The following is a 22239-nucleotide window of genomic DNA, read 5'->3' as shown; positions in this document are numbered from 1 at the left end:
GTGAAAATAAGATGAACTTAGACATATAAGAGACTAAGACCATAAAACATTAAACAAACATTTAGAACTATAATATCATAAAATTGATTTTCACTAGATTATATTTACACACGAGTTTTTATTTAGAGTGAACTTCAAATTTATTCTATAGAAAATGAGGTTGGCGTCTTTTATATCTTGACAAATGAAAAATATCATCATATGTATCTGAAAAATGAAACATATCACGTTCTTATTTATTTTGCCCCTGAACACAACATTGATGTATTTTTTTAGTTCTAAATTATTTGAAATTGAGATTATAATAAGATCTGGTCTTCAATTATAATGAAATAGTATTATTCTATGATTAATTATTTAATTATAAGTATGAATTATTTTAATACCACACGAATTTTGAATAATATTTTATTTTTGAAATAATTTTATAAAATTAATACGATATGAGTTATATTTCATTAATTTAAAATTTATACATATATATAGAAAATTCTGAAAGAATATCTTTCGAATTTACTTAGATTTAATTCGAAAGAATGTGTTTCATATTTAAATGACCTAATACTCAAATAATTTCATGAATATAAATAATTTATCATCGAAAGAATGAATTATTTTTGTTCAAAATCCAAATTTTATTACAATTTTCAATCTTATTGGCTTATCATTCAAGAAACTTGTAGGCCATGTTTGGTTAGCGGGAAAATAAAGTTGACAAGGAAAATGATTCATGAGAAAATGAATCCCGGGAATATGATTTCTAATAACTTTACTTTCCCGTGTTTGGAAAATATCAAGATTTGAAAGTATATATTTGATTTAAACACTAAACTAAAAATATACTTATCATTTTTTATTTATAAAAAATAATAATACATATTATTTAATAAATTATTAATTACAAATGATAATAATTATATTATTTATTTATTATTACGATGGATAGTTTAAATATGGATTATACATCATAATATATAATAATATAATAATAAATAAGATTATTATTATTATTATCAGTATATTTACTTAATTTTTAATGGAATAAATTTTATAATTTAAAATTTCACTACAATTTTATTGTTAATTACAAATTTATAAATTTATAAATTAATAATTATTATATTATTATATAATTATAATTATATTTAATTATTTAATAAATTATTATTATTATGATAATAAAAATAAATATTAATAATATAGTTATAATTATGATAAGTTGAATTATAGTTATTTATTATCCTAAAATTAAATATGGTTTATATTTTTAAATTATTTTTAAAACATTGCAAAATATATTCCATGATTTAATGTCGACGCTCATAGGATCAAAACAGCATTTACACCAGATCAATTGTAATTATCAATAAAAAGAATATTTCCTTTTCCACCGAGAAAGCAAATTAAAGTTATTCCAGATTTAATAGGAATAAATCCTTATCACATGAGCTTTAAATTTTTAATATTTTCCTAATCGAATATTTGATTTGCAAAGAAAATCTACCTATCCCCGGAATTTCCGTACTATCACAAGATCTAAGATACGAAAAGCTCCCGCAGCGCATCGACACAAGACACAAGAAACACCCGTCACCAAGTCTTGGAACGATAGCGTAACGGGCTATCACACCAGCATTTATTACTCTTTGAATTTTCATTATTTTATTTATATAAATGATTTACAATAACTAGGTAAATAAAGAATAGAATAGAATAAAATAAAAGATGAAATATAATTAATCGAGTTCTTTTTATTATAATAAATGTAATCATGAATATTTTATTTTTATAATAACTTTAATCAATCTTAAATAAGAAAAAAATTAAAAATATATTACTAGTATAAAAGAAATTCGACAGAGCGACGTGGGAGCGTGGGAAGTTGGCAATTTTTGAGAAATTTCGAGGCAATTTCTTAATTCTCCTTTCCACACGCTATCCGTGTGGCTTCACCACTCTCATTTTCCGGCGACGGTCGCTTTCGAATTTTCCGGCATCCACCGCGGTAGTTCCTCCGTTTCCTGCTCTATTCGCACACGAATCGTTACTCTCCGCGCGACTAAACACTTACTTTTTGTGATCAGTTGCAGGAATTTGTCTTTTGCAGTTTGTTTTTGGCGACATTGGCTGAATCTCAGTTCTCCGGAAGAGTCGTCATATCTCCTGCGCCTAAGGAACGGAATCGAGAGAATTGAGCATGACTGAAGAAATCAGGTACAAGGACGGGTTCGACCTCGAAGCGGGGAGTAGCCGGCGCGATTATCCCGAGGATGAAGACGACGGCGATGGACCGTTCGACATTTTTCGGACGAAGAGTGCTCCGGTGCACCGGCTGCGGAGATGGAGGGTGAGTCGGCTGCATTGGTTCATTTCTGATCTGATTTTATGTTGGCGATCGCTCTGTTATTAAGTCTTTTTGCCATTTCCTTGCTTGTAATCATTGCTTCAGTTGATTTGTTTTGTATTCCGAAGTCCATGAGTCATAACGGAGGAGGCGGTTTTATATTTTCATTAGTCATCCTAGTTTGATTGAGTGATTTGGTACGACGCGGGTGGTATATTTCATGGCTATCTATGAAGGTTTTTGAAATGTGTGTTGAGAACTGAATAGCAATCTAGTTAGTTCTTGTTTGCTCTCATGATATAAGAATTCCTTAATAAGTGAACACAGCATTCTTTATTCTTCTTATAGTACCTTTTATCGCTCTTGTTCACCTGCTAAAATTGAGATTGTGGTTACTGCGTAATGCTTTGGTTTGCAATGAGCATTGTGCATATCTATAATACCATTGGAAACACCATTGTTCCTGAATCTGTGGAAGAATGGAGCAATATGTGATTTATTCAATAAGACAGATTCTCAAATGTAGTCTTCTTTTCCTCCGATTTAAGTAATGCCATTTGTACTGCATCAGTATTGTATATAGGTTGACATTAAGCTTACGCAGTTATTACTCATGTGGTAGTTAATTGTTTTCAATATTTCCGCTGTCTTAAGCGAGCAATGATAGTAATCTCACATGCATTTCCTTCTCTTATGGCCACTGTGGTCGAGTATGGATGATCAGGGTGTGTAACAATCCATATTTTTGTACCTCTCTCTCTCCCTCTCTCTCTCTTCTGTTCTTATTTACCTGTGTTTGGGTTTTGAAAATTTTTCTTGCCTAATTATGGCTTGTGGCCTAGTTGAAGTGATTTATTGCAATTTTACAAGTCCATATTTGAGTAGATACAATATATGTATGTAAACTATTTAATCAAAATTCCAGTATATAAAACACCAAAGAAGAGTAGGCACATTATCACTTGGCATGTAACCACCATTGTAGATAGTAGATACTGTTATTCACGTATGTCCCTCGTATGAAAAGAAGAAGAAGACGTTATATTCGAAGAGAATGATCAGTAGACAACTGCATTATAACTTCTTTAGTTGCTCTCTATATTTTTCTTACTTAAATGAATTTAGGTGGACCTTGATTTCTTTTTTTACCATTGGTTTGTCCAACACTAAAGTGTGTTCTTACCAGTCAATTTTAATATTTTTCTTAATCTGTGGTTGCTTCAGCAAGCCGCACTTGTCCTAAATGCTTCAAGGCGATTTCGTTATACATTGGACTTGAAGAAAGAAGAAGAGAGAAGGCAGTTAACTGCTAAGATTAGAACACATGCTCAAGTCATTAGGGTAAATTATTTTTCTTTTATGAAGTAGGTACCTAATGATCATTCATTTGATTGCTAAACTGTGATCACTTGACCAGGCTGCTGTATTGTTCCAAGAGGCGGGCAAAGTACTACCTGGTAATTATATTTCTGCTCTGTTGTACAGAATAAATCTTTTATTGATTAAACTTCTGTGGGAGCTGTAATATATCATTTTAGAGCTGGTACAAGTTCTTATTGTATTATCTTGTTGAAATTGCAATGTCATCTTTTACTTATTAACTTTGTTCTAGTTGTCGTGTTAATCTAGGAAACTATAAGTCTTAATGATCATACTACTGTCATCAATTTGTTGACATTGGCTTATCGGGGACATTTAAACTGTTTAAAGTTGATGATCTGTTTTAATTTATTTATCTTGCTGACCATTATCACGGTGGATATCTTTTATTTGGCCATGCGTCGTTTTATGCTCATTTGTTGTTTTGGCTGACATTTTAGGTGCAGTAACTTCAACTTTACCATTGAGTCCTACTCAAAATTCTGATTTTGGCATCAGCTCAGAAGAGCTAGTTGCAATATCCAAGGAGCATGATCTTTCTCTTTTGCAGCAAAATGGGGGGGCAAGTTCATTGCAATCTTTCTACTCATATTTTTTAGTCAACATATTGTTTTTATTTGTATTCCCATGTCATCCTTATTCGTTACTTTGTGTGGCCAGGTTAAAGGATTAGCTGAAAAGGTAAAATCCAATCAGGAGAATGGTATATCAGGGGATGAGACTGACATCATAAACAGGAAGAAAGCTTTTGGGTCGAATACATATCCTCGAAAGAAGGGAAGGAGTTTTTGGGTGAGTGACTACACTGACTAGTTCTGTTTTTGACAATCATCATACCTTTTCTGTTGAAGAAGTGTTAGAAAATTGTTTTATTTGTGATAATTATTTTTTCCTGTAGAGCTTTGTGTGGGATGCTTGTCGAGATACTACTCTTATAATTTTGATGGTTGCTGCAACTGCTTCCTTGGTATTGGGTATAAAGACCGAGGTAAGATTCAGTGCACTCTTATATGTCAGTTCCTGGGAATGATCATGAGATAACTAAAGATAGTGCACCCTGTCTTGGCTGCCCATTTCTTGATTGTGACTTTCTGTCCTTGTGTTGAGCCGGTTTGCTGTCTTTCTCAACTTGTTAGAGCTATGTATATTATTTTTTCTTTCATGTTGATCGAGGTGTTCCTCGACATCATGTATATGTTGCTATTGGATTTTCTTGCAAGTAAATTAAGGAATAACATCTATTTTCACCAGATCTTATTAGTGATTGCTTTGTCAAAATTTGTTGTATTTCTTTATTGGGAAATTTGTAAATTCATAAATTTTCTCAAGTAAGATATATCTCAGTCATTTCTTTGGTTTGCTCTTTGAATCGATTAAGTTGTTTAAGCAACTGGGTTTGGAACTCAAAAAAATGTTTATAGCAACGTGTTCTCATGCCTACGGTTCTTCATTGAAGATTTTGTCACTCTGGTGAGGAATATAGAATAATGTATCAGTGCTTGGTTTATTTTTTTAGGGTATCAAAGAAGGCTGGTATGATGGAGGAAGCATTGCCTTGGCAGTTATTATAGTCATTGTTTTTACAGGTAATATTAATATGTGATTTATTTGGTTTAACTGCTGGTTTTAGTTGCAGTTGCGACCTCTTTGCAGCTTGCTTGATCTCTATAATTGATGGATCACATAGTTTATACTTAGTTATGAGATGATCTTGGTTGGGTTCTGTAAAAATGTCTTAACCAGTGATAAATCTTCAAAAATGGAATACCAATGATATGATTTCGAACAGAAACCAGCCTTCAGTGAGAAACAAAAGATAATTTTTCATCCATGGGTTTTTCTGTGGGTCGTTGGAAAGTTTAGGCTAGTTGGAAGGGTGCTGAAATAAAAATTTTCATGCAAGTATGGATAATCAAGTAGCCCAAAATTCATACATAAGTTCAGAAAGAGTAGAAGTTAATGTTTAGGTATTTTCAGAAAAAACCAACCAGGTGTGGCAATCAGTTTATGCTTTGGGTTGAGACTGGGCAATATAATTTAAATGTTCTTATATGGACCTGAGCACAGCCTGTTTATTACTCAGGTCAAGTACTGGATCCAAACACACATATTTTTTGCACAAATAACCTGACACAACATGTAAACGTTCATATGATTCTCGAGTGGCAGTAGCAGCAGCAGCAGCATATGTCTTCCATAAAAATTTTCTTGTGTTCATGTCAACTGGTAATAAGAAATGCATTTTTTTAAAAAAAATTGCAGCTGTAAGTGATTACAAACAATCCCTTCAATTCCAGAACTTGAATGAAGAGAAGGAAAATATACAAATGGAGGTAGGATAATGTGAATAAAATATTCTGCACGTACTGCCCCCCGTATTTTATTTCTTTTTCTTATGTTTACTTTGAAATATTCTACAGGTGATAAGGGGTGGGCGGAGGACTAAGATTTCAATATTTGAAATAGTTGTTGGTGATGTCTTGCCTCTTAAAATTGGTGATCAGGTAATCTAGAGTACCTTACTCTCTACTGTGGAAATTGATGTTTAGTATATTCTTCATGTGTTGCAAGTGTTTGAGGAAGACTTACTCTCTTAATATATTTTGGGTGGTGGTATGGGAGTTGATGTTTGCATTTAATTCAATCATCCCCTCCATATGCATATAGGTGCCAGCAGATGGGCTTGTAATATCCGGCCACTCCCTCTCAGTTGATGAATCCAGTATGACAGGAGAAAGTAAAATTGTATGCCTAAAGAAACCTGTTGCTCTATGTTGTGTTAGTCAGTGTGATATGCTCGTTTAATCTTCAATATGGTCTGTCTTAGGTCCACAAAGATCCTGTACGATCACCCTTTCTTATGTCTGGATGCAAGATTGCTGATGGGTATGGGACAATGCTGGTAATTTTTCACTATCCTCTTAGCTCTTAAGCAATTTTTATAATTTCCATGGCTATGATTGCTCAAGAACGTATAATTAATCTAGTTAGTGAATGTGCTATGTGGGTTTGCTAGGAATTTTGTATAAGGCACAGGAGGATAATATTTTTCATGTATATGAATAAACTGAAATGCTTTGTTGCTTAACTTGTAGTAGGTAACAGTGATGGTGTAGTTAGGGCTGTAAATGAGCCAAGCGGAGTTGAATGTTAGTTGGCTTGAGCACGGCTCGTTAAAGCATTCAGGTGTTCAAGCTCGGGTCGGCACCTAACTACCGAACTCAGCTTGATCTTAGCTCGTTAGATATTCGTATAAATGGTGTTTGAGTTCAAGATCGTGAAAGGCTTGAAAAATATTCCAACTGTGCTCTTGATCAGCATGTTACTTGAGCTTGATTGAAGGTTTGACTAAAGGTTCGTAAGCTGGCTCGATTAATTAGCTTGCAAACACGTTCTTGAACAAACGGATTCAAACATGTTTACAAGCCCAATGAACTGAGCATAATCAGCCTTGAGCTCGGCTCGATAAAGTTATCCCAAACGAGCTTTGATTGGCCCAAGCCCTCAAATAGCTCACAAGTAGCTCTGTTCATTTACAACCCTAGGTGTAGTTGGTGATTTACATCAGGTTTAGACTGTACTTTAGTGTATGACTAGTTGACATGCAAGTGTTTATTACATGAAACATGTTTGCTTGTAATGAAAGTGGCACTTGTTCTTCTATCATATCCATCCTGAGGATATACTATGCACTGCCAATTGAATTTTGATTGGGCTGTCACAGGTAACTAGTGTGGGAATAAATACTGAATGGGGATTACTTATGGCAAGCATATCAGAAGATAATGGCGAGGAAACACCTTTACAGGTTACTTTTTAATGGAGCCTCGGTAACATTTTTCTGATTCTTAAGTGCCTGATTCTGACATTTTAACGTAATGTCGAGTTTAGGTACGATTAAATGGGGTTGCTACTTTTATTGGCATGGTTGGTCTGGGAGTAGCACTTGTTGTTCTTATTGTCCTTGTGGCCAGGTAATTTGCTTATTAATACAGTATCTGATTTTTTTTTTCAGTTTGGGAAGTTAAATCATAATTATATATTACTTTGTTATTGAGTAGATTTTTTACTGGGCATACGAAAGATCCTGATGGCACAGTCCAATTTACAGCTGGGAAGACAAAACTTGGTGATGCAATAGATGGATTTGTAAAGATATTCACTGTTGCAGTATGTATTCATTTCAATAATGTTTGATAAAAATTTATTGTCTGCTCATTTGTATTGCTGATTAATCGAGTTAAACTCCAGGTGACTATTGTAGTTGTTGCAGTACCAGAAGGTCTTCCATTAGCTGTCACTCTCACGTAAGCTTATTTGTTACGCTTCATTAGCACCTGTCCTTGTCATTATGAAAATTATTGCATTGATCTCTGCCCATTATGTGCTTGTTTGTTTGAACGTAAAGTTTGCTGAATGTGACATATCCTTTATCTCTTCTATTTCTGGACGTAAACTTCTTATGAATTTATTGATACTATTTACACTGCAATTGGTGTAAGACCACACATTTGTTTTCTTAGAATCTTTAATATGAAAATGCATTTCAGGCTTGCGTATTCAATGAGGAAAATGATGGCTGATAAAGCATTGGTATGCATTTGTGCTAGAAGCGTTCACTTCTCTAAGATATATTGCAATATCTTCTGTTAGTTTATTATAAATTAAACTGCAGGTGAGGAGGCTTTCAGCCTGTGAAACAATGGGCTCTGCAACTACTATTTGCAGTGATAAAACTGGAACCCTCACTCTGAATGAGGTGCTTATCATTTTTCTTTTTTTTTTTTGTGCTTCTAGTTTTCTTTTGGTTCTGCATTTGTTGGTTGCTTTGGCATTCAGATAATGTAGAAATCTTGGGTATTAGATTTCAATTTCCATCCAATAATCTTTTATCATCCTTGTACAGATGACTGTGGTGGAGGTATCTGCATGTGGAAAGAAAATTGATCCACCTGACAATAAATCACTTCTCCCTTCTAAAGTTCTCTCTCTACTGATTGAGGGCATTGCACAAAACACAACTGGAAGCGTATTTGTGCCTGAAGTATGTTTTAGGGGGTGTTCTTCTGATTGCTTCTATTTATTTACGTTGAATTTCTGAATAGGAATAAAGATGTTGCTTAGGTGGAAAACTCATCATAGAATTGCATGATTGATTCTGACGACATAAAAGAAATCTGTTTTTTTCACTTTCTGACCATTTATTTCGTAGGTTTTCTACTTATCAAGTTTTGGTTCAGAACTCGTGAATTCCAGTGTTATGTAAAGTGTAAACTGTTGTTATCAAAATATGTGTTTGTCATGCATATAAAGCCTCAACATGTGAAATTACTGTGTTTCATGGTATATTTCATTTTTATTACTTTCTAATTGAATTTCGGGTGGACAATCTAAGATCAGTCTTCTGATTGATGAACTATTCTAGAAAACTTGAAGCTGGAGTACAAAGTAAATAAGCATTTGATAAAGTTGCTTACATCTTTATAGGCTCTTATAAGTATATGTTGTGATAGTTCTACTTTTTTATCCTTTTTTCTCATTGATATATTAGGGGAATCTGATTTAGCTGGTTTTTGTTAGGGTGGTGGAGCTCCGGAACTTTCGGGATCACCAACTGAAAAGGCAATTCTGCAGTGGGGAGTAAATGTAGTGCAACAAAAACTTTTTTTGGCTTATAGCAGTGTCTTGCTCTATATGCCAATTTAATTTCTCTTGTTTTACTGCAGCTTGGAATGGATTTTCTTTCTGTTCGTTCAGATTCAGTTGTTATTCATGCCTCTCCATTTAACTCAGAGAAGAAGCGAGGTGGTGTCGCACTAAAAGTGGTAATTCAAAATTTTTCTTTGGTGATGTATTTTAGGTTGTGTACCCTCTTGCCTTCTTGCAAAGAATTCTGGATGGACTTTCTTTAGTTTTCTTTTTTGTGAATGAATACTGGTGCCTTGGCAGTCTGATTCTGAAGTTCACGTGCACTGGAAAGGGGCTGCAGAAATAGTACTTGCGTGCTGCACAAGTTACATAGATACGGATGACCATGTGGTGCCGCTTGACGAAGATAAGGTGTGTATGGGAAATAATTTTTCTAGCTTCTCTTTCTGGTACTGCTAAATTATTAATGTTATGCTGTTTATGAAGAATTTGTTAATTTTTTAAGAGTATAATTCAATACTAGGCATATTTTTAAATATTAGGATAGTTGTAAGTTTGGTTTTGGCTATGAAATGACATTTTTGTTTTAACTGTAGTTATCATCTTATAAGAAAGCGATTGAAGATATGGCTGTAGAGAGCTTGCGTTGTGTGGCCATTGCCTACAGGCCATTTGATGTAAAGAGTGTTCCATCCGCTGCCGCAGAACTAAAAAATTGGCAATTACCTGAGTCGGACCTTATTTTGCTGGCCATTGTCGGTATCAAGGTGCTTGTTTCTACTTCTGCCTTAAATATTGCATGTTAATTTTTCACAAGTTTCTCTGTAAGTTATATTTGTATCTTTTTTATGAAATTAATTTGTCTTCCACTTTTTTTTTGTATTTTTTGGAAATTATATGCCCATTTGCATCACGAATGAAAAGCTTTCTATCAGTCATAAACATTGTCTCAATTTTTTGCAATTAGCAGTCTAGAAAAAATGTGCTATCTTTCTATATTTAAATTATATGGTTCTTTACAACAATTTATTCTGGTTGACATCAATGTTGAGTGTCCTGACAATTATTAGGATCGCATATGCCAGATTTCTCAGTTTCATGTATTGTGGATCCCAAATGAGTGATGATTGGTAATGAGCGTAAAAATACTTTTGATGTAGGATCCTTGCCGACCAGGTGTAAAAGATGCTGTCCAGTTGTGCACTAATGCAGGTGTTAAGGTATGTGCATTTATTACCTCACTTCCTCTGGCCCACTAGGAGATATAGGTTTTCTGGTCTATGCTATGTTAATCTAAATTGATAATGTTATGTGAAGATACTAAATGATATTCCTATATCCACAAATAAAATTCCTTCAATTCCAAACCTAAGTAATTATTTCACATGTATTAATTTAAGATAATGTGATTTTACAATTATGTGAAAGAATCAAATATATCATTCGTATAAAATTCTTACCCACCCAATCATCCTCCCAAGTCTGAAAATGTTCTTGGCTGATTAATGAAAACCATTATAAAATTTGAGTATGTATTTGTACTTTGAAAAGTAGGTTCCAAGGCAATGGGTGTATATACTTTTTTTTTCTTTATTTGGCATCAGGCACTTTTGTTTTTCTTAATCATGCAGTAATTTTGTTTCTTGGTCTATCGATTTTCTAGGTGCGCATGGTCACTGGTGACAATCTTCAAACAGCTAAAGCAATTGCCTTAGAGTGTGGTATATTAAGCTCTGGTACAGATGCAACTGAGCCTAACATTATTGAAGGAAAGACATTCCGCACCCTTACGGAATCACAGAGATTAGATATTGCTGATAAGATTTCGGTATGGAATGATGCTTGACAGACTCTTGATCTCTTAGTTAGTGTGTAACTCAGCTAGTTGGTGGGTGATAATGATTTTGCGTTACCGTTTTGCACATAGGTGATGGGAAGGTCGTCACCAAATGACAAACTCCTGCTTGTTCAAGCATTAAGAAAGAGGGGACATGTAGTTGCTGTTACTGGAGATGGTACGAACGATGCTCCTGCACTACATGAGGTCTGGTACTTCACTTGTTTTGAAATGGCTTTATCATGTATAGTTGATGCAGAGGGCAATGACTTATGCCTGCATGTTTTAATCCATATTCTCCCAGATACCAAAATCTCTTATGATTCAATAAGTAGGTTTTTCTATCTCTTGAATTGTATCAATTGTGAATTAGTTGGCGCAATATGTTATTGTGGAATAGAGTAGTGTTATCTGAACTGAACTTGCTTTTTTCCACTTTCCTAGAAAAACATTGGGGATGTGGTGTTACAGTCATTGAGCTTCTACAGCTAATATGATTAAATTTGCAATTTGATGATGGTGTAGGCTGATATTGGTCTTGCAATGGGTATCCAAGGCACAGAAGTTGCAAAGGAGAGTTCAGATATCATTATATTGGATGACAATTTTTCTTCTGTTGTGAAGGTTAGTTATCTAATTTTTGTTATTTAATAGTTTCCCCTTGCTGGTCTCATGCACTGGTAACTCTATGGAGACGTGTTTGAATTTTTGTACTTCTATTGGAGAGCTCACCTTCTAATTAATGTGGTTATGGTCTTTGCCCATGTGATTTTCAGTTTTCCATGAAATTTTGGCTGTAATTCTGAATCTCAGATGTTTTTTAGTGGTGCCACTTGCCAGTGTCTTATGTTTTGAAGTTTTGATGGTCTTCAAATTTAATTGAAATTGTTTATGATTCATTTCAAATCAGCATTATCTAGAATTTTTTCTTAACATAATATGAATATAAATCATGCAAAATGGAATGAGCCTGTAGTAAGTTTCCTCTGACAGTCTAAATAGCCACGGGTCATGAAATTTTGTACTTATACTGGAGAGCTTACTCTTTTGTCACTGTAGGTTGTCCGATGGGGAAGATCTGTTTACGCCAACATTCAGAAATTCATACAGTTTCAACTTACGGTTAATGTTGCTGCTTTGATGATCAATGTTGTTGCTGCAGTTTCTGCTGGCAATGTTCCACTGAATGCTGTTCAGGTGTGTATTCTCTCTTTCCTGTGTGGGATATGCTCCAGTTGCTATAATTCTTGTATAAAGATTGGTTCCTTTTTTCGGGTATTCAGCTTCTCTGGGTGAACCTTATCATGGACACATTAGGAGCACTTGCGCTAGCCACTGAGCCTCCTACTGATCATCTCATGCGTAGAGCACCTGTTGGTAGAAGGTCAGATTTCTGCAAGTCATTCACAGATTTGATGCTCTTTCCATAATTGCTACCACTATTGTTCTCCTTATGTTAAATGATTTGGCTCATTATCTTCTTCGATATCAATTTCTGCTCCTATTACTGTTGATTATATTTTGACAATGAAATTGTTGGTATTCTAGGGAACCCCTTATAACAAATTACATGTGGAGGAATTTGTTAATACAGGTATGTCTTGTATTAAGATAACCTTGTGAAATTGCTTTTAACAGCGGAGACTGAATAGTCTCATTTTATTTCCCACTAATTGTAGGCTTTATATCAAGTCACTGTGCTCTTAATCCTCAATTTCCGGGGAAGGGATATCTTGAATCTGCAGAACGATGACAAAGATCACGCTTTCCGAGTGAATAATACACTAATATTCAACGCATTTGTCTTCTGTCAGGTAAGAGCTACATTAATGATTACTATAAATCTCTTGATCATGCTGCATGAGTGATGTGAGGATGCATAGCTTTTTTGGTGTTTGCCTGTGATCTCTTTACATCTTTCTCAATAGGTATTCAATGAATTTAACGCTCGAAAGCCAGATGAGGTGAATGTGTTTAAAGGTGTCACTAAAAACCGTCTGTTCATGGGAATAATCGGCCTTGAAGTAGTGCTTCAGGTACTCATATATTATCTACACCATGGCTAATGTGTATTGTCTAGTTTATTCATTTGCAACTCCTTGCATTTCCTCATTTCGTTTCTAGGTTATCATAATCTTTTTCCTGGGGAAGTTTGCCACCACTGTTCGGCTGAGCTGGAAACTGTGGCTTGTGTCAATTGCTCTCGGTATTATCAGGTTTGTAGTTATCAGATTCTCTCTTTTCTATCAGTCGATAGTGTAGAATCGGTCATATTTATATGGTTTGTTTGTGGAAAATCACCAGCTGGCCTCTTGCTGCTATCGGAAAACTAATTCCCATCCCCGAGAAGCCCATTGCTGAATTCTTTACGAAGAAAATCCGTAGACAGGGAAACGCTGATGATGGTAATTTTACTTACAGAACTTGCTTTCCTCCCAGGTATTGATGATGGTTGTTGGTTAATCTTCGCCGTTTGTTGTTTTTGCAGGTTAAGATTTGTGTCACGCCCGCATTTTCTAAGGATAGAAAACACGGTTGATCGCGACTAGGGGAGGATTAAAGAAGCGGGGAAGAAAGGGGAAAACAACACAACTCGACCATAGCTCGAAACAAATGGGAATAGCTCGGATAAAATCAGAGTATCATTTCAACAATCAACAACTCCAAATGAAAATATCTCAATAGTACACGAACTCAAAAGAAACAATATTTAGCGGAAGCATTCGAGAGAAAAATAATATTATGTATGAAGACACAATATATTCGGAACACTTAAAAGCAAACACAAATCTTCACCAGCTCTGCTCAACACTTACCGCGCTCATTATCGCTCAACCTGCACATAGGGAAAACACATGCATGGCTGTGTACTTGATGCACTCAGTGGACTCATGCCGAAAATATTTTATAAAAATTATTTATCATGCCATTAACGAGTGACCTCAGGGTTTTAACTTTGAAAGGGCCCGAGTCACTAAAACATCTCACCAACATCAACCTCTACATCACCATACCATATCTGAACATACATGACAATGAATGTGGCCACATTCCAAGCCACTAGACCGGCCAACTCAGAGAGATAGCGCACGATCTACGGGGTGTACACTAGCCTGAATAGGGACTCACTCCCTAGTCAGACCCGAATTCGATTAACCATACATGGCAAAAGCCACTTCAGATAGGTCCCATAGCAACACAAAAATATGACATGACAAATATATTTCGCAAAAATAAATATACTTAGGACATAGTCCTTATTTAAAAAGAAAGCACACCTCAATTGTTTAACTCCTCAACTTGTCTTTCCATTCCGTTCTCAAATAGCATGCCAAAAATGATCCCCTTTTGAAAGAACATAATATGCTACAAATTAGACCCTAGGAGAAATAAATTGAATTCAAACAAAGCATGCATCCTACGTGATGCTAAATCTTACCCTTCGATCTTTCTTAAAAAATTCGGAAATTCTCGCGTGTTACTCATAAATTTAGCCCGCATCACATATCCAGCTTGCCCAATTAACTTAAAACACGTGCCGATTCAAAATCCTTGATATAAAATTCTCCAGCCCAAGATTTCCTCTCCTTCACAACTGGCTCAACTAAATAAAAAAAACTCAACCCAACACTTCCATTTATGCTATTACTTGAACCAATAGTATAAAAAGTAGCAGCCCCAAGATATACTCCCATTTCCATCGGCCACACTAGTCCCCGGTGGAATAAAATTCTAAATCTGCAATTAGTTGGTCCAAAACCAAATAAATCAGCCCAAGACCTTTATTTCTTTTCCTTACTCTCCCAGTCCAACTATTAGTCTTCAATTTAATTTGTGAGCCCAATTAGTAGCCCAATCAATTTTTGAAAAAAAACCACATACTCCATTCTCCACCATCGTTCTATCTTCTTTTTCCTTCCCAATTTTCCCCAAATGCAGAAACCCAAAATTGAGCGACATCAAATCCATCGCCTCCCTCCGAGTTGCTTTCTGTAACAACAACCATGGTTGTATCTCACTCCGCCATCTCCGACCTCAATTCGCCGCCGGGTGTCCGTCCTCTGTCACGACGCAGCTGATGTACCTAGCAGCCATCACCGTCGCTGTTGTCGCTGTTCCGAGCAGCCATCGCCGCTACCCTCACTGGTTCGGCTCGCTGTTAAGCCGCTGCTGTCCGTTGGCCGCCGCCACTGAGCAGTCACCGCCACCGTGTCTGCTGTGCGACGAATTTCGCTGCAGCGCTGCCCTCGGTCAGACATCTCCCCCGGTTCGCGCTGCTTCCGCCGCTATCGCTCTGTTCGGAACCACGCCGCCGTCCTCACTGCTGGAGCTTGCGCAGCCTGCTTCTCAACACTGCACCACCGCCGCCCCCTCTCTCTTTTCTAACTCTCTCTCGTTTTCTCTGTTTCTTTACAATTATGGAAGTGGTGAAAAGGATTGTGATAATTGCGAAATTGGTTAAAATAAAAAGATGTTGATTGACTGATTGGGAGTGATGAACGTGAGATCATGGGAGATATAGGTGTAGAAACCGATTTCATGGAATATGGGAAGTAGAAACCGGATTTTGTGGAACAGAAATTGAGTGAGACTAATCTCACGTTAAATTCTTGCATATTCAAAGTGGGATGAAAATTAATAACTCATATTAAATGGATTTCAAATTGGGCTAAAAGGAATAATTGCTCTAGGCCCAAAAGGAAGTTGAAAAGGACTTCCAAAAGTTGGTGACGAAGAATTGGGCTTCGTGCAAATCAAGAAAAAGATCATAGCCCAAATTTAATAATAAAAACACTGGCTATTCCAAAAGAATTGAAGGAATTTTTTCGGCTACACAAACGACGTCCCTTCAAGAATAACTAAAAAGATAGAAAAAGTCGGGGTATTACAATTTGGTTTCGGGTTTATGGCAGTATAGGCTAACATTTGCATAGAAAAGAGAAACACTAACAAAAACATACAGGAAGTTGGTTTCATGGTATGGTAGTTTCTGTTTCCACATCCTAACTGGAATTATTCTTTTAATGCCTCGACACTTTACAAAGTCTTATTTCCGGATATTATTGTAAATTAGCCATTTGATTCCTACACCACATTGTGTTTTTGGCAAACGTTTGTATATTGGGTTTTATTATCTAGAAACACATATGTTTATTATCACTAGTTGATTTGGAAAATGAAATTGTTGAACATTATTTGAAGGAGAGAAGGTGTTGTGTTTTCTAAAAGTCCAAATTTGGTTCCAAATATTTGTGCAAATAACTTTTGATTGTAAATGTTAAAGTGTGTTGGCTTCACATCATAGATGATGTGTTTTAGTTCATATTTATTGGTTCTGTCAAAAAAATTGATGATCAAAAATGTTTTCATTTGACTAAGGAGTTAAACGCGGGTCAAAATATATTGTCTAAGACTGGAAGCTAACACAATTAATATGCAGGACCAAATAAATTTTTTTGTACAAATGTATAAGATTAAAAAAAAATTTCATGTAAATGTACGAGATCAATTTGAGACTATTCTTTAATTAACTAATTCGAAAAGAGAAATACTTGGAATAGCAAAATATTAGACAATATGGTATGCCTAAAAATAAGACCAAATCTATTTACGCTTTGTCAATAATTATTAAATGCAGTAACCATGATAACTCAGAGATACTACTTTCTATTGACAAGTGAGTAGGTAAACAGATAAATGAAAATTAATAAACATTACTAGAGGTGTAATATGTTAAGTGGATAAAATAAAGTAGAAGATAAGAATAAAGTAAGAGACAGGAAGATATTAAAGTACACTAGAAAAATTGTAATTTTTGTCAAGAATAGAAATGTTTCTATTATGTTAATATTACAAAAAAGAATGCAACTCTATCAACACAGAACATAAAAAGTGCATCACACAACAATGTCGCAAGAATAGACGCATCCGTATGAAGTTGACTTATATCTAAATTAATATGAATAAACCAACAAGTCCGAAAATAATCAGACCTCAGCTATTTCATTTCTTGGTTTCTTGAAAAAACTTTTTCGCTTGCTTCTAAACTTAATAGCAAAAGTGCTTTGAAATACTATACTAGTATTAATTTCCCAGAAAACAGAAAACAGAACAAATTTCATGAGATTTAATGTCAAACTATCTTCTTTTACATGCGAATGAGAGAGTTAAAAAGACTTAACAGTAGGAGGTGATAGAATTCTTACACTAATTACAAATCTTAATCCTCATCTGTATTAAACCGTTGTGCCTAATAATGCTTTCAGTTATATTTTTCAATTCATAGTAAGAAGAGCATTCAAAAAATATGTACGAGAAGGCTGTATACATGCCGGTACTAACTTGTTGAGCCAGAATGAGAGTATTTCAGTCATCTCGTCCACCTCCAGAACATGACAACGATGATGATAGTTACAGTCATGCCAGCATACTTAATCCATTTGTCAAATCGGCTCCGCCTCTCAATGAGCCTCAGAAGGGAGTTTGATAGCCCCAAAGTGTTGAGAACATCCAGTGCTTTCCTTTGAGCTCTCTGCATCGATGGAAAAGCCATAAAATGTTAGCTTGGATTCAATAGAAGAAGATAAATAAATAACTGTTCTAATGACTTCGCCTTGTGAGACATGGCTTGCGAGGTTGTGAGGCAACTGTTATAATCTCGAGAGCCATATCTAAACGATTATACTACTCCTTACTAAATAATGCGAAAGAAAGATCAAATTCATCCTATTTTATGCAATCAAAGTTATAATGTTTTCAGCCATATTCAAATATAATATATATGAATTTAAGTTTTTTTGGTTGGATTAAGCTTGTTCAGGATCCCAAGCCATTCTTCAGCTTTTTTGCTCAAGCTCAGGCTAATAGTAAACAAGCAATCTTTAGTTTTTAGTGCTCAACTCGACTCAATTCAGTTACACCCTTACATATGATACTCAATTACAGGTCATTATACAAGAATGCAATATTCCAGTAAGGTTAAAGTCCGATCTGTCACTAATGAACTGCTATAAGTGCAACAGCTTGACCACATAAAGTCAAAATTTTCAGCAACTAACTACTATTGAGATAGATCACAATAGGATTATGTAACTTCCACACTAATCCTTTAACTTTTTTCATTCTATTTCCAGTAGGTTGCATAAGGATTAAAATTCATGTAAGAATATGTACAGGTAGTCGGCATCATCACATACTGTATCATTAAATTGTACTTACTTTAGATTTTCTAAAATTGGGTAACTTTATGCAAGTTCTTTAGCCATACAGAGTGTTTTATCTACAAAATTATAGCACCACAAAACTTACAAGACAGATTCATACTTTTGCATCAAGTGTGTGGGGGGGGGGGGGGGAGGTTACCTTTAAGTGGTCCCTTTGTTCGCTATACTTGGAAAGTATAGCAACACCTGTTGCAAAGCTGTCCTCTAGTAATCTAGAAGATCTACGGACTGACTCCGCTGCTTGCGACTCCTCATCAAAGATTCTGAGAACATGTGCATCTCCACTCTGAAACAAATGGAGCATTCAAACATATAACTTTCCATATCTCAAACAAACATAAAAAAAAAAATTAAACTGAGACAGAGGCAATACAGGTCTTCTAAATAATTCAGCTCTCTCTTGGGCTTCTTGTACTCGTTTCTGATGCCTCGATGTGTACTTATCCAGACTAGCTCTGAATGACTCAGCCTCCTCGTTGACTTGTTCTACCTTTCTGCATTACAAATCAAGGTAAACTAATTTCTTCATACCAAGAACAAGGTCTCACAAAAAATACTCCATAAATCATACATCTGGTAGCCATAATAAAAACCAAGTTCACAGAATACTCCCACTCCCTCTGTCCAAAAGGAGTGTGGTCTAATTGCCATTTTCGCCCGTCCACCAAGACAGTGGCGTTTACAGTATAGGACATAACCCTTTATATCTTTTCCATCATTCACATGCAATATTTACAAAAAACTCACCACTAACTTTCACTTTTAGAGTTTAGTCTTTAGAGGAACCCAAAACCTCTAAACCAATACTTGTCCAACACTTACCACCCCTAGTAGGACCTATCTCCACATAAATTACATCTCCCAATATCTTTCTTAAAACATGAGTCGTCTCCTCGACACCACTCTCTTAGCGTAATTCCTGATTCCAGAAAACCCAAAAACAAAGACGATGGTCATTGAATCAGACAGATTTGAGTGTTACTATCAGCTTCTTGCCTTCTTCTCTATATTCTTGCTCCCATTTGAGAGGTACATACCATCATTAGCAAGAAAAGTTTCAATACGACATTATTACAGATTGGTTCTATAACCGATTCATAACTAGAAAAGTTTCTCTAGCACTTCACAATTCACAATGTGTTGGGTTAGATCCTTTCCTAGTTTCATTTTGCCAGTACAAAGTGATTGGATGATCTTATTAGGCAGAACCAGCATCATTTGGCCAATATTATATTCATCCATGAATATTGTCACTAAGGTAGGGTTTATAATTGTTAAAACTGTCTTCTATTCTTTCCTTTTTCTATGTTTCTGACCAACATGTGCAGTAATTAAATGACACACAACTCAAATTATCACCTAAACAAATTGTGTTACATGTTCTTTCTATCAATTCATTTAGCTACCATCTTCATTACATGTTACATTTAACTAATATTCTGGCCTAAAACTGCCTTCCCACTTATGTTTAATAAACTTTTTGTCATAAAATAAGAACTAAATGGTCAGAAATGAGAAAACACAGGCAGATGCCTCAGCACAGAGAATGGGATAGAAATTCCCATTTCTTTTGCATTGCATTTGCCAAAGATCAACATCTTCTAAGTGGCTACTTTGTTAAAGTAATTCAATAAGATTTACAGCATAACCACACATAAATTTATCCGCATAAATAACATTCCTACAATGAACACTCAGATTTGTTACCACAAATAATTTACACAAACTCGGATCAGATAAACAGTAATTATCAATCTCTAAATTTCACAAAATTATAAGGAGGATGAAAAAACCAATTCAACCAGCACTATTGCAGATCAACGACTTCTAATCTCCTTAAGCACTCTGATCATCAGCGGGATTACAAAACCATTTCAAACAACACAATTAAGATAATTAATCAAATTCAGGGCTGAATTCACGTACGCGAGTGCACATTTCAATGACAAAACCATTCAAACAACATATTACGAGCATTAAGCAAATCCAGGCCTGAATTGTCGTATACGAATGCATATTTCAAATACAAAACCATCCAAACAACGTAATTAAGATAATTAAGCAAATTCAGGCCTGAATTGGCGTACACGAATACATATTTCGAATCCTATGCAGATTCAATAATATGAATTAGATTTGCAGAGATAGGGAAAGACCTTTTCCAGAGATCTCGCTGAGGCTTGGAGGGTATGGAGCGCCAGAGGCGATCCATTTCAGCGCAGAGCGACTGGATCTGGTGAATATCTCTTCGAATCAAAGTAGATTGATCATCGGAAGACCCCGCGACGACGGCGCTCGACGATGAAAGCGAAGAGGAGGATGTTGAGGTAAACTCGAGACGCTCGAGCCTCTCCAAAGCATCTCTGATCGTCAATGAGAGCCGCTTGGAGCTAGAGTAGAGCTCCGATAGATTTCCGCCGCCGCCTTCCATTGCCGTCGCCGCCTTCTCGGATACGTTTCTGCCTTCTTCGAATCGGAATTCAATTCCTTCAAGTAAGCGTGTATTTTGCCTCTAAAAATAGTTGGAAATAATTTTAGATATTGATTTTTATATATTTTGTTTTTTTACTAAGATCATCCAAATGGCGGATGTCGCGGCGGACGTCGCACCGGCGTGTCGGACGTCCGAGCGGGACGTCCGTCATTAGGCAGGATGCATACGGATACGGACGTCCGTTGCGGACATCGGAGTTCCGCGTCTTTCCGGGACGTCCACTATTGCGTTGACACGAATGTCATCCCTATTTTTTTATTGTTTTTTGTGGATGTCCGTCATTGTGTAGTGAGATGTCCTTATGATGTAACAGTGCAGTGGGATGTACTTATGACATGGCATGAGGTGTTTTTGTAAAGTCCGCCGGGACATCCGTCCCATTCTGGATGCCCTAATGCTAATTGCCGCAATATTTATAAAGTGGAATTAATTGAAATTAGACTGAATATTCAATATATTTTGCTGACGTCATAAATGTGACACTAGTCTTTCTTTACGAACCATTTAATTTTACATGAAAATTTATGCTTGTAAATTGTAATTTTACTGAATTTTTTTGGGCAAATTGTCAAAAGCTCTCAGTTCCGACATCCACGACGTGCTCAATTTTCTCTCCAAATTCAACTATATGAGACAATTCTAAAAATCGTTAAAAATATGATTTAATTGACTATTTTTTAAAGTTACTTGATAGACCAGAATTTGACCAAACTTTATTATGGTCGTTATTTTACTATTTGCCCTAAAATTTAATACCATGATAAGTTTGATTTAGGATAGATGGTTGTTGTGTTTGAGAATCGGAAGGATTGTAAGTTGTAATTAATGCAAAAAGTTTTAAAAAAAGTGTGATTCTTCATGCAAAACTAGTACTACTAAGAAATTGTGGGGTGGTTAAATTATCATATCAATGATAGAAAGATCACTCAAATGGGGATGATCATGATGTAAATCTATTTATCTATCGCAGGCTTAAGGCCATCCACAACGCTGTTCTTATACCGTTCCTTAAACCACTATTTAAGGGCCCCACTGTACTTTTTTACTCCATTCCTTAACTAAGGAACGGAACCTGCAACCCTCCCTTCCTTAACCGTTCCTTAACCGTTCCTTAAATTACTATTCATTCAATTTCATATTTTATTTTTATTTCCAACCCAATTCAATTAAAACAAACACACTTCATTAAAATTAAAATAACATTACAACTTAAAATTCAAAAAAATAGAAAAAGACATAATTAAAATCCTAAAAAAATAAAAAATGACATAATTTAAAATACAATTTTATAGAGACAACCAATAATGAGTTT

The 22239-nt window shown here is 35.4% G+C and overlaps 2 protein-coding genes across 3 annotated transcripts; one reads left to right on the top strand and one right to left on the bottom strand.

Annotated features, from left to right (window-relative positions):
* The first annotated feature begins 1850 nt into the window (after window positions 1-1850).
* On the top strand, window positions 1851-13760 carry LOC121747969 (calcium-transporting ATPase 10, plasma membrane-type-like). 2 transcript variants are annotated; one of them, XM_042142158.1, is made up of 35 exons: window positions 1851-2005; window positions 2085-2347; window positions 3569-3685; window positions 3762-3801; window positions 4165-4286; window positions 4385-4516; window positions 4623-4712; window positions 5241-5310; window positions 5987-6057; window positions 6145-6228; window positions 6392-6469; window positions 6552-6626; window positions 7449-7532; window positions 7616-7698; window positions 7786-7894; window positions 7976-8031; window positions 8275-8317; window positions 8400-8483; window positions 8631-8768; window positions 9305-9370; window positions 9451-9549; window positions 9674-9784; window positions 9970-10140; window positions 10534-10593; window positions 11037-11201; window positions 11301-11417; window positions 11736-11834; window positions 12270-12407; window positions 12494-12594; window positions 12759-12804; window positions 12890-13024; window positions 13139-13246; window positions 13335-13426; window positions 13515-13615; window positions 13699-13760. In XM_042142158.1, exons 2-35 carry the CDS (start codon window positions 2198-2200, stop codon window positions 13701-13703), a joined length of 3240 nt encoding a protein of 1079 aa, XP_041998092.1. In that variant the 5' UTR covers window positions 1851-2005; window positions 2085-2197; the 3' UTR covers window positions 13704-13760. The 2 variants fall into 2 exon arrangements, with proteins under 2 accessions (XP_041998092.1, XP_041998093.1); XM_042142159.1 differs by having other exon boundaries at window positions 1868-2005; window positions 2091-2347.
* A 3552-nt stretch (window positions 13761-17312) lies between these two features.
* On the bottom strand, window positions 17313-20937 carry LOC121749705 (membrin-11-like). Its single transcript, XM_042144299.1, has 4 exons — window positions 20590-20937; window positions 18807-18927; window positions 18573-18719; window positions 17313-17742 (listed from the first exon to the last, which is right to left on the bottom strand). Exons 1-4 carry the CDS (start codon window positions 20862-20864, stop codon window positions 17581-17583), a joined length of 705 nt encoding a protein of 234 aa, XP_042000233.1. The 5' UTR covers window positions 20865-20937; the 3' UTR covers window positions 17313-17580.
* Between the last annotated feature and the right edge of the window lie 1302 nt (window positions 20938-22239).

Source organism: Salvia splendens, chromosome 9, assembly GCF_004379255.2.
Source record: "Salvia splendens isolate huo1 chromosome 9, SspV2, whole genome shotgun sequence".
Classification (NCBI taxonomy): Eukaryota; Viridiplantae; Streptophyta; class Magnoliopsida; order Lamiales; family Lamiaceae; genus Salvia; species Salvia splendens.
This window is presented reverse-complemented; position numbering and strand designations above follow the sequence as displayed.

Bases quoted from the DNA above. Each gene is read 5' to 3' on its own strand.
- LOC121747969 (XM_042142158.1), top strand. From the start codon at position 2,198: ATGACTGAAGAAATCAGGTACAAGGACGGGTTCGACCTCGAAGCGGGG. The intron at 11,418-11,735 runs GTCTGGTACTTC...ATGATGGTGTAG, and splicing joins ATGCTCCTGCACTACATGAG to GCTGATATTGGTCTTGCAAT. The intron at 11,835-12,269 runs GTTAGTTATCTA...TTGTCACTGTAG, and splicing joins ATTTTTCTTCTGTTGTGAAG to GTTGTCCGATGGGGAAGATC.
- LOC121749705 (XM_042144299.1), bottom strand. From the start codon at position 20,864: ATGGAAGGCGGCGGCGGAAATCTATCGGAGCTCTACTCTAGCTCCAAG. The intron at 18,928-20,589 runs GTCTTTCCCTAT...TTTGTAATGCAG, and splicing joins CAGCGAGATCTCTGGAAAAG to AAAGGTAGAACAAGTCAACG. The intron at 18,720-18,806 runs GTATTGCCTCTG...CATTTGTTTCAG, and splicing joins CTGAATTATTTAGAAGACCT to AGTGGAGATGCACATGTTCT.